Source organism: Taudactylus pleione, unplaced genomic scaffold (assembly GCF_031769625.1).
Source record: "Taudactylus pleione unplaced genomic scaffold, aTauple2 ptg000044l, whole genome shotgun sequence".
Classification (NCBI taxonomy): Eukaryota; Metazoa; Chordata; class Amphibia; order Anura; family Myobatrachidae; genus Taudactylus; species Taudactylus pleione.
The window spans coordinates 3,609,889-3,622,123 of record NW_028284446.1 but is presented as its reverse complement, the minus strand read 5'-3'; the positions used below and the strand labels follow the sequence as shown (position 1 = coordinate 3,622,123).

The 12,235-nt window shown below is 40.8% G+C and overlaps 1 protein-coding gene across 2 annotated transcripts in view; it reads right to left on the bottom strand.

The window, feature by feature from the left end:
• Positions 1 to 12,235, bottom strand: part of MISP (mitotic spindle positioning) — an 89,867-nt gene that overhangs the window by 44,423 nt on the left and 33,209 nt on the right. The window contains exons 3-5 of one of the 2 annotated variants that reach the window (XM_088460300.1): positions 5,457 to 7,536; positions 5,203 to 5,345; positions 536 to 1,115 (exon numbers count right to left, since the gene is read on the bottom strand). In XM_088460300.1, coding sequence (XP_088316426.1) covers positions 1,113 to 1,115; positions 5,203 to 5,345; positions 5,457 to 7,536 — 2,226 coding nt within the window. In that variant the 3' untranslated portion in view covers positions 536 to 1,112. Of the gene's footprint in view, positions 1 to 535; positions 1,116 to 5,202; positions 5,346 to 5,456; positions 7,537 to 12,235 lie in introns of those variants that run through there. The other variant, XM_088460298.1, reaches the window with a different exon arrangement.

Here is a 12,235-nt window from a genome sequence, read left to right as displayed (position 1 = left end):
TTCACAATTAGATTTTAGTGAATTTCAGCACATCACATTTCCCATTACAACTAAGGGAAATATAATCTACTTTCTAAATAAAATAGGCTTGGAGGACAAATTTGCGATATCTCCTTCAATTGCCCATTGATACATTAAGGTGATACTAAAATAATGTGAAAAAGGTGTGAAAACATCTGTTTTCACATGTATGTTATATTATCTAAATGTTTATCAACATTTGATTTTAAAGGAAGAAAGTGGATTATGAAATCAGTTCTTTCTGAACATTCCCAGCATCTATTATATACTATATACATTTATATACAAAATGTATTGTGCTGGAAGACTAGTTCACAAGTAAACAGATGTATTTGGTATATATTATGTACTTGTCTCAAATATCCTTTTGCATTACTTTTTTTTAATTTGTACCCTTATTGCAATAATAAAAAATACATTATTTAAAATAAACTCCTTAAAATATAACTCACATTTAAATAAACAGAATATATTCACTTTTTTTTTAGTTAATTTATTATTGTTTTTGCTATGAAATGGATACAGCTTGTTCAGGTGTCTGTGATATAACATAAATGTTACGTACTTTTTTGGGAAATTATTGAAATCATGATTTTAGCATGCATCTATTAAATTTTTTATTAAATTGAATGCTGTATGTCATTAGAAATTTAGTAACTGACAAATGATTTGATGATTAATTGGGTGCATTACATGCTTCCCCCCAATCCAACAGTTAATTATTTAGGCTTAGGAGTAGGGGATTGGTCAGTTCTGCGATTTGTCCACCAGCATAAAAGCAGATGCCTATATGTGGTCATCTACTCCACTGGGTTCAGTCCGACTTGAACACTTATATTATTGTAGGAAATTGGCTATGCTTTGACTGAATGGAGTACTTGAGCACATGCAGGTAACTACTTGTGGAATTTTATACCCCCTCATTTGCTCCCTCCTTGTAAACAGTTTCAGTCATTGGTTACGTTCATTCTCTATACATATAAAGTGCAGCTGGTAGTTGGTTAATGCCTTCTTGTGTTCTCCACCCATCAACTCAGACATTCTTGGGTCCAGGAGGCCATGAGGTAATATGTAACACTGGGACATTTCCTCTACTAATTGAAGAGAAAAGCATATAGTGTTCAGTTACATTTTACAGAAGAGCATAATGTATAACATTAGATTGGCTCAGCAAAGTTTACATTTTGCATGTATGTAATGTATTTTCCTCAAAGTGTTCTATTTGTTTTTGTAAACATTGCCTGATGTGATCTATCTTGTTCCAGGCATTAAATCTCAAAAACCTTGAATTTCAGAAAGGGAGTGTAGACTTTTTATCTCCATTGTATCCTTGTGGGTGCCTAGTGGGTAGTGTAGAAACTGCATATGTCCATCCCACTACCTATCAAAGATCTGCTGAAAAGGGTAGGGGAGTATCCAATTAGGTGCACGATTTTTGCAGTACAAATTACTGTAACCATATTTTCTTTTTTTTCATAGAGAGTCTATATAATTATCAGTTAGAAATAGTGTAGGGGTTAATGTAACAAAATACAGCCTTGTTTTGCACATTTAACCCCCTCACTCCAGAAAAATGATTTGAAAAGGTGGCACCACTTGGTGGGTACATGGGAACTATTATTCTGAGTAATCTTCATAAATGTACGGATGAAGTGTGACATACAGACACACAATGCATAACATTGGGAAGGGGGTCAGGGCAGGGAAGGAGGTATGTTTAGATAGTTGCTGCAGGCATTTTACTGTCTTTTACACTGATAGTAGGATTCACCCTGCTAATATTGGGCCTGATTCAGCAAGGAATGCAAAGAAGAGAGCGCACGCACCTGGCCGATGTTTTCGCACTGCACATGCGTATGTATTGCACTGCGCGTGCGCAAACTAGCCAGTGCGATCGGGTTAGAGTACGCAGACTACACGCAGTGTGTACACAGACCCCTTTGATATTGATTGACAGGAAGTGTTGTTTGTGGGTGGTGATGGGGTGTGGACAGGCGAACGCAGACGTGCCTGTGCGTTGGGATGCCGTTATAGGGGTTTCCATAATTAAGGCAGTGCGGCGGCATACACAGCCATACTGTAAGCTGTACACAGGAAGCGGCCAAAATCCTGCGGCAGGTCAGGTCAACCACTATTGTGCCTACGGGTCCGATTGTTCTTGATGTTATCAATGTTTACGCTATCTTGCGTACTGATCAGGCTGTGAGTAAAGGGAGATGGGCAGCTTAATATGAGGCTGGGCGTCTGCATATTGTGCTGCGGTCTCCGAGCGTATGCATTGATTAGCATATTCTCACAGTGCCCGGATGGGTGCGTCTGCTAGCGTGCGTTCCTTGCTAAATCAGGTCCATTATTAGATCTTTTGTGATTTAGATGTTAGAGGCTGTTATACTGGTTTCTATTGGAGACTCTTATAGGAATCCTTCCACGTAAGGTTTTGATTGGTTCCTGACACATTTAGACTTTCATTGTCAAACCGAGCCTGATGGTGGTGTTGCGCTGACTGCAATCCGTCTCTAGTTGATGAGTATGTACATTGGTTAGTAAATAGGTAATTTATTGCAGGGAAACAGGACTGTTGATCTGCACAATAAAGTATGTTATATACCAAATCCTCTCACAAATTCACAGGTGAAAATGGCACAAAACACATGAGGATCTATTAGTGTCAATCATTAATTAATATACTGGTGCTTCTATGTGTAAGATAAACCTGCATCCAGTCACATTATTAACCGTTACCATGTCGAGATTCATAATGTCGACAACACAATGTCGACACTAGAATGTTGACATGGTTCAACATGCTGACAGACACCATGCCAACGTCCTCAGGATGTCGACATGTTCACAATGTCAACATCTGATATGTGCCATATGAAATATCGACATTCTCAGAATACCGATAGTGCAGTGTTTCCCAAACTCATTCCGTGGGGAGCACTCACAGTGCATGCTTTCCATTTTTCCTAGCAGGTGCACAGGTGTATACATTACTGGCTGATACAGCTTAAAAGATCCACAGGTGGAGCTAATTATTTTACTTGTGATTCTGTGAGGAGACCTGGAAAACATGCACTGTTAGTGCTCCCTGAGGAATGAGTTTGGGAAACACTGCGATAGGGTTAGGAGGGAGGGTTAGATAACCACTGGGATCTACAAGCTGCACTGGAGCGACTGCAGTCCTCAGGACCAGGTACGTGATCAGGGGCGTATTAAGATAGAAGGGGGCCTGTGTGCGTTCCCCTTCCGAGGCATCGTTCTCTCCCCTCAGCGCCCATTTTCCAGCATTTTGTGCATGGCTGAGACACCCGACGCGGGACCTCGGAGAGGTAAGTATTAGAAAATACGGGTGCAGGGTGTTCGGAGTGAGGCCCGTGTGCTCTGCACGCCCTGCACCCATTATAAATACGCCCCTGATCGACATGGTAATTGCTATCTACCTAGCATACCACACCTGATAATCCAAGCCCTGGAGCACCTTTGCCCTATAACCACACAAGTTGTTTAAAGGAAAAAATATTTCTTATGGATGAGGTTGACTTATTTTCAAATTATTTTTCTATAAAACAATACCGTTTATATAAAAAGTCTACACACACTTACTGAACTTGCAGTTTTTCGTGATGTGTAGCTTGATATATACATATTTTCACTTTGTATTTAACCCTACAAGCAACAAAACACAAGTGGGAAAATATATATAAAATGGGCGAAACATTTTAAATTAAAAACCTAATTATGTTGGTTCCAAGTTCACACTATAGTTGGCAAAAGATCTAACCTGATAGCTTGATTTCAGGCTGTACATTCCAAAATCCTGCAATTTTAGAAAAAATGTGTATGCACTGTATTGATATACTTTAACTATCCACATTTATAATTAGTGAGAGCTGTTACCTTGCTCCATTACAGGTAGTGTTACCTTGCTCCATTACAGGTAGTGTTACCTTGCTCCATTACAGGTAGTGGGGAAGATGTACTAAGCTCTGGAAAGTGATAACTACCAACCACTTACCTCCTAACTGTCATGTTACAGGCTGTATTTGAAAAATGACAGTTAGGTGCTGATTGGTTGGTAGTTTATCACTTTCCAATCTATCAGTTTCCAGAGCTTAGTACATATGTCTCTATGTGACATAGGGTGGTATGCATCAAGCATTGCATTTTGCATGTGATGCATCCCGCCACTCATTGCATGCATAACGGCGTACATAACTCCGGTATGCATGAATGAAATCACCCAGTAAGAGCTGTCCTTCTGCGCAGGCTTCGAGTGACACACGTGCTGTGGGAGGTGCTGAGAGGGATTTGATTGGATCCCTCTCAGGGGGAGTCGTGAATCTAAAGATGACGTTGCCCATCACATCCAAGCGCCCAGAATGTATCACATTCCGGAGATTGGTGCATATGCGGTGAGCGGCCAAACCTCTGATGACATAATTTTATGAGGTTTGACTGCAATTTCTGCAATAGTGCATTCCTCCAATATTGTATACAGAAAACGAGATCTAAAAGAAAATGTGGTCTCGGAACTTGTAAATAAAAGGCATAAAGGGAATTCATTTCAGTGCGATGTGCCACATAATGTTCAGCTGCACATATTACAGTTTTAAAACATCTCTACGGGGAGTAAGGAATATGTAGCGATGTTACTGGTTGTGAATAACCTCCCTTCTCCTTTACTTCACGCAACTGCTTGGCCATATTGAATTCCCACCCTAACCTAACAAAGCTATTTTGGTTCAAAACACAATTAGGGGTGTTTCACACCGTACATGAAATTTAACATTTTTAACTCAAAATTTCAGTTCGTCATTTGTATATGCATTGTTTCATCATATAAACAATTGAGTACACAGTCAGTCATCCATCCATCAGTTTTTGTATTGTTACCCTGCACAGTGTTTCCTTTATACTATATTTTCTGTTAGAGCTGTAGCATAACTTTTCATAAAATCCAAAGTCCAGACCATGATGATTTCACATGGAAATTCCTGTCTGACAATCAAAGGAAGCAAAGGAGCCAATAACCAGGGACAGGAATATTTCCCATAAGCCATTGACCCATAATAGAACCATCCTGTGCAACAGGTAATGAGTATAGGACTAATCATCTTGTTTTTTTACCATTTTATATCCAAGAGTCTTTGCTATTCAATACATTGTTTCTGTACTTACCCAATTGTCACGTCTTCTTAGCCTAGCTGCATCTGACTCAGTATACACAAAATTTGGGTAGCTCCTTGGTTTGAACATTTGTATTGGCGATATACTGCCTGGAGTTCCCCTCCATGGTGCAGGAGACCATGGACTTGTAGCCTCTAAGAGAAAGGTAATAAAAGTTCTAAAAATGACCATCATGCAATACAGACAATAAAGAGCCAAATAACAATAAATGATTCAGGACTGTGCTTTTAGTGAAATCTGTTTACCTGAGGTCAAAGATGGTCTGCCATACTGATTGTACCCATTGTATGGAGTGATTGGTTTAATGCCTTGAGGTATTGTTCCAGGGGAGACTTCACTTTTTCTCCTCTGTTCTTGCAGCTCTCGGTCCCTTTCTAATGATTTCTGAATTTCTTGCTCAACTACATTGTACAGTGAAGGCCTCAGCCTTATGCTGTACGGGTTACTTTGGCTTAAGCTTTCACTTATTCTCTCCATATTATGGTATTTTTCCTGTTTTTCCTCATACTCTTGTAAACCTAGTTGGAAACTAGGAGGCTGAACATGAAAATTTTCTTTTTGTAGTACAAATGTTTCTTCTGAAGTTTCCTTTTCAGAAGAAGTTTCTGTAGGAATCATATCTAGAATATTGTCTGCACTGAGCCTTCTGGTTCTGTAGGTGTTGAGCGACTTTGGCTTCCATTTCGTTCTTACACTGTAGGGTTGAGGAGCATCCACAATTATCACGTTTTTTAGTTCACTGTTTTGCCCCAAATCTGCCTGGTCTAAATTTTCTTTTGTATTACCTGTGATTACTGTTGATTTTATTCTGGTGGTTCCTATATGTGGTTGTACAGGTATTTCATCTGGCTGCTCAAACAACTTCCTACGCTCATCTAGTTCTTGAGCATTTCCTTTATCATACAATCCAGCCACTTTGCCTTCACTTTTTAGATCAGTTTCTCGCTGGACTTCTTTTTCAATCTCTCTTTGTAGGAAGAATGAGGTCCGAGCCCTATCTTTGCCCTTTTTGGATAGTTGTGTCTCTGAGGAAATAGATAGCACTGGATTTTTTTGAATTTCTACCATCTCTTTGGTTTCCCCTAAACTCTCAATTCCCCTTTCTTTCCTTAAACTTTCCTCCCTTTGCATTGCTAGACGGATTTCCCTCTCAATAGGTGTCTCATCACTAGGGTTTGGAATGCTCTCTTCTTCTTCAGGTGTCTCCTGTATAGGCATCCCTCTGTAAATTTCACTTGGTTTCCTCTCTTCTCCAGTTTCCACACTGTCTACAGACAACTCCCTAAAGAACTGATTACAGAGCAGACTGGGTCTCCCATCTATTCCAGTCTTTCCTTGGGTTACAGAAGACTTGTCCTTTTGTGGTTTTACATCCTGTTCCTTTTCATTTGGCTTTGTAAAATCTGAACACCCATCATTTTCATTAAGAGAGTAAGAAAACTGTCGAAAGGACCTGGAATAAAGACGGGAACTAATAGGTAGACTGTTCTTCTTCTTTTCCAACATTACAAACTGCTGCCTGGCAGCTTCAAAATTTATCTGTTCTGTGTCTATATCTGCTGCATTTTGATCAGTACCTGCCCCATTCAGATCTACGTCTGATACTGAGGCATTTATTTCATATTTTATGGTAATCAGGTCTTCAGTGTCCAAACTTTTACGTTGACCTTGTTTTTTTATGATGTCTCTCCGCTCTTTCTCGAGTTCCCATGCTTTTTCTGGAGTAAATTTACTTGACCGCATTTTGACTTTATCATCATCTTCACCATCACTATCTGCAAATAGCTTAGTTGGGCTATTCTCAGGTCGATGTGAACGTATTTCAAATCGCTCTTCCTCCCTCAACAGTTTAAGACGACTGTTTCGATCGGTTGGAGGAAGCCACACATCCCTACGCTTATTGATCTTCTCAGTTTCTTGGATTTCTTCAGTGGTAGAATTCACCAAATCTTCCTTGGAACCATCAATACTTTTGGCTGAGGACAGGGAGAAGATCAGGCTTCTGGTTACTCTATCCATTGACACTGATGAAGTAGAGGTTTGTGAGTCAGTTATGTTTGATTGCTGCTCTTCGGGAATATAAGTTCTCTCTTCATTTGCATTTGTCAGGATTTCTAATTCATCTACCGTTAGTTCGGGTGCCTTTAGCACCTCTATTTCAATATCTTTAGTTGACTGAGCATCACTTGAGTTAATATCCTGGTATTCTGATGAAACTAATACTTGAAACTCTGTAGAGTCTGTGACATAATTCTCATTTGTGATTTCTATTAGGGGCTCAGAAGGTAATAGAATTTGACTCCCTCCTTCTCCATCCACCGAAACCTGATGCAGGAAGAAAAGACACTATCAGCAACCTTTATTGCTTCAGTACTGCCTATCACACATTCAAGGGATAAATATATTTTTATATTGCACAGCTTTTTGCTAGTACTACAAATGTTTCAGTTGTAGTGTTCTGCAATATACTGTGGTGCTATATTTTGTTCACTCTTTAGAAATTTAATGCCATTCATTAACAAGGTAACACATTTTCTTGTCATAAATTCCTTCTTACTGGTCAAAGTATCAATCTAAATTGAAGTTGTATTATAACACCTAATTTTACTTCCCTATATGTTTTTTTTTTTACTTCGTTAATCATTATTACAGGTGTAAACTGAATCCCCTGCTCATTTATCTTTCTTTTGATCTGTTTTCTCAGAGTTGCAGTATTAGTATCTTAGCTATTATCTATTAGCTATAGTATCTTAGCTTATCTATTAGCTCACCATATACAGGCTCCTCTCTGCTTCTCTTAAAGCTAACCATGCTATTATTAATTATTATACTTTATTTAAAGATATTAAATAGTACTCTCCATAGAATGTTTAAGCATTCATACCAGTCCCTGCAGCGGTGGAGCTTGCATTCTAATTTCTCTACGATGCAATATCACTGGTATCAACTTCACCAAAGTCTAATTAATCTACCAATATATTTGAACTGTTGTAGGAAACTAAAAAAACAGTGGCATAGAGGCCTCATCGTTTGACACCATGTGAGGGGGTGATACCAAAAAAACAGAGCAGCTCTGATATATTGGTGTCACCCCCTCAGATGGTATCACAGAGCAGCAAGCAGGGGTGCATGCGCGTCATCCATTTCACACCCCCTTGTGTTCAGAGCCCCCAGCAGCTCTCGGAGTCAACGTGGGCGTGACGCATGGCCATGCTCAATGGGACAAATCAGAGGTAGTGGCTTTATGGGCACGAGGCCATGCGTAAGGGTTCTGGAGGTGACGCACCGGTGTTACCACAGTCTGTGACGCCACAGGAATCCCCACACAAACACGGGGAGAATATATAAACCCCACACAGACAGTGCCCCAGGGTACTTGCTCATTCTTAGGGGTATATTTACTAAAGGTCTAGCCCCAGAAACACAATATCAATTTTGTTAAATTTTTATAGATTTTAATTAGATGATGATCCGAATTGATTAAAATCGACCTTTAGTAAATATACCCCTCAAAATAAACTACAATTTGGCCTAGGCCAGTAGTCGAAAAAATAATTTCTTTTTGGGGCACACTTTTAGTAGTTAACTATAATTTATTAAAATGTAACTTTTAATATATAGTGATCCTTTAAAATATGAGGGTAAGAAAGACAAAAATAAACAGAAAACAATCTGGTTTGTCAACCTCTGCTTTAGAAGAGATATATATAAATAAAGTAAATCTGTTGTGTGTCATGCACAGATTTATAGAAACTCATTTTTTTTTACATAAATCGTCTAGTGGTGAAAATATTTGTTGCATTAGTGATATGCATTATGTACTCATTAATTGACATGCAGTAATTTTTTTATGTGCATTAATGAACAAAGGAGATTGCAATTCTTAATAAAATATTTGCTCATAGTAGATATACAGGAAAATAATCCACATTTCAATCCTATTATCACCGGTTCCAAGTGTCATCCTTTGGAACAAATTCAAGGGTTTGGGTCCTCAGAACGCGCATGTTGCACTATGGGTTTATCACACAATTTTGAACAATCGGATATAAAATATCAAAAGGCTGTATAGATCAATCAAATATGACTGCTACACTTAAACACATCAGTATAATAGTTGTCCCCGGTGTCATCGATTGCTAATACATCAGAATACCCATATCGCAGACTGCTGTTTTTCAAAATTATGATGGTGGTCCACAATCATGCACATAGTAACATCAATAACAAATTGTAAAGGTTAAATGTTTCAAAAAGAGTGCATGCTAAATGACAACCAACATGTATACAGTAATATCCGTGATACTTATGTAGGAAAGGAAGTAATGTGCCAATCACTGCGCATATCAGATTGCCACCTTAATGAGCACAGGCCCTCATTCAGAGCCGTACGCTCTGAGCAGAGCGCACGCTCTGAATGAGGGCCGGGCTCCATTTTCATGGAGCGTCCTCCTGGACGCTCGTATAGCTGTGGGTCACCACCCACAGGCTATACGAGCGTGCTTTGTGATGGCCGCGATGGTCGAGACCATCGCGACCATCGAAATTGCGAGCCGGAGCCTGCGGTTGAGGTTTTCAACCGCAAGCTCCGTAGTGATTTTGGCTCTATCAGAGCCAAAATCACTCCCACTGACATCACTAGTGATGTCAGTGGGCCGGCTTCTGACGGGAGGCGTTCCCGTGGGAACGCCCCCGTCAGGGAGGCACGCCCCCGGCACGCCCACCAAAGGGGGCGTGCTGTCAATCAACATTGACAGCACGCCCCCTTTGATCGGACACAACGAGCGAAGGACTTTCCTTCGCTCGTCGCGTCTGGCGCATGCGCACGACGGAGCTCCCTCCGTCGTGCGCATGCTCAGTGCATAACATCGACCCACTTGCGAGCGGACAGCCGCTCGCGAGTGGGTCTGAATCAGGCCCACTGTCCGGTGCATGTGGTTCCTTATCTAATTGCTTTAAAAAAATATAACATACGTACATGAATAGTCTATTTTTTTTAAATATCATTTGTAGACATTCATCATACCTCACTAACAAAGTATCACTTCCGAAAAGCAGCTCTTTTTGCGGTGTCAACTTTTCGGAAAAGTGACACTTTTCCCCCTTACTGCTGAGGTATCCATAAGGATTTCCTCACTGCGTGTCTACACCCGCTAGTATCCCTCCCCGCAGCCACTGGTGTCCGACCCCCCCTCCTTCTGCGGCCACCGGGGTCTGTCCTGGCGCCCCCCCCAACTGGTGCTGTTGGTCTGTTTAACTCACCCTCGCCACCAGTGTCCGTCCTGGCCCCCCTCGGCCACTAGTGTCTGTCCCAGCCTCCCTTCTCTCCTGCGGCCACTGGTGTCCCCCCCCCTCCCCCTGTGGTGTCTGTCCACAAGATGATTTATGTATAAAAAAATGTTTATTTAAATCTGTGCATAACGCACAACAGATTTACCTTTTTTAATATATATCTCTTTTCAGGGGTTGACAAACCAGATTGTTCTTATTTATATTTGTCTTTCTTACCCCCATATTTTAAAGGATCACTATAAAAGTTAAGTTTAAATTATAACTACACAACTTCTACTACTAAAAGTGTGCCTCAAAAATAAATTATCTTTCCCACTATTTGCCTAGGCCAAATTGTGGTTTATTTAGAGTACTTCTAGCTCTAATATACAGTATATTGATTTTCAATTGTTTGCCTTTTTTGATTTGTCATTTCAAGCTTGTTATTAAACTACACCTCATATTACCTTTTGTCCAGTGCAGGATATCACACCTTTTTGGTAAATATAACCCTCATAGTGTCTGTCCATGTCTTCTAAGTTGTGCATTCAAAAAATCTAGTGCTAAAATTATGTGAATTGTTAGGAAATCAAATCTATTGTGCAGGGTTGCAATACAATAGATCTTCAATACCTTGTTAAGATGAGACTTTTCATTAGATACATACTTTGATCACCACCATACTTAGCCAGTTCTTATAAAATATGATTACACTTGCAAATAATACACAGGCACAGTAACTACTTGTAAGTAAATGTGTGTATTGGCGTATCATAGCACAGTCCTGATGTGGCCCACATCACCATATACTAGACCCCCGAAAGAGGCAAAGCTCTTTCCCCAATATGAAGTCTTTCAGTGAAAAAATTTGACTTCCTTGATGCCTGCAGATAGAAGAGAGGGTTCTCCCTCTCCAGCGATACTGTAGCCCTTAAGCTGGGTACACACTTTTCCAATCCACAGCAGATCAGGACGCAGATCAGACTGTTTATACAATCCCACTGCAGACCTGCTCGCAGATTCTACATCCAATCCTCGCTACTCATTTGTCCAATTTTTCAGCAGACCTCCAATCTGTGGGCCTGATTCAGCAGATTCCCATGTGTGCAGAATGGGTCCTGCTAACTCGCTCGCAGACTGACAGCAGACTGGCAGTGACTGACAGTCTGCAGCTCTTTGTGGGCGGGGAGGGGGTGACTATGCTCTCCGTTTCCCGAAACGGTGGTGTGTCGCCGCCGTTGCGGGGGAGGGAAGAAGCCAGGATCTCTGTCGGCTGACAGACATTTCTGGCCTCTTCCTCTAAACTGTGGTGGCCGACTGCGGGACCCCATGTTTCACCGCAGCTGGCCGATGGTACGCAGTTTATCCGATGCGGCATCGGACAATACAGTTTGGATAAGTAATGCGCAGGAGGCATGATGCCTCCTGCTGCATTACCATATCTGCAAGGATCGCACTTGCAAAGCTACCTGCGTGCAGCTTTGCTATTACGATCTTTGTAGAATCAGGCCCTGTGTCTGCTGAAATAGTCTGCTGAAAAGATACATTCAGCTCTGCAGGAAAGGGGATTTATTAATGAGGAATTTAATTATAATGGTGAAGAGGGGGAGGTAGAGAATTAATTACCTGATTATTGGATCAGGTCAGGATTTAAGGTTTCCAAAAAAAACCCTAAATACAACGGTGTGGGGTCCCCCCCACAGAGGCTGTTTGACCTGGCCCTGTTTCAAAAGATACAGGGAACAAAACGTGT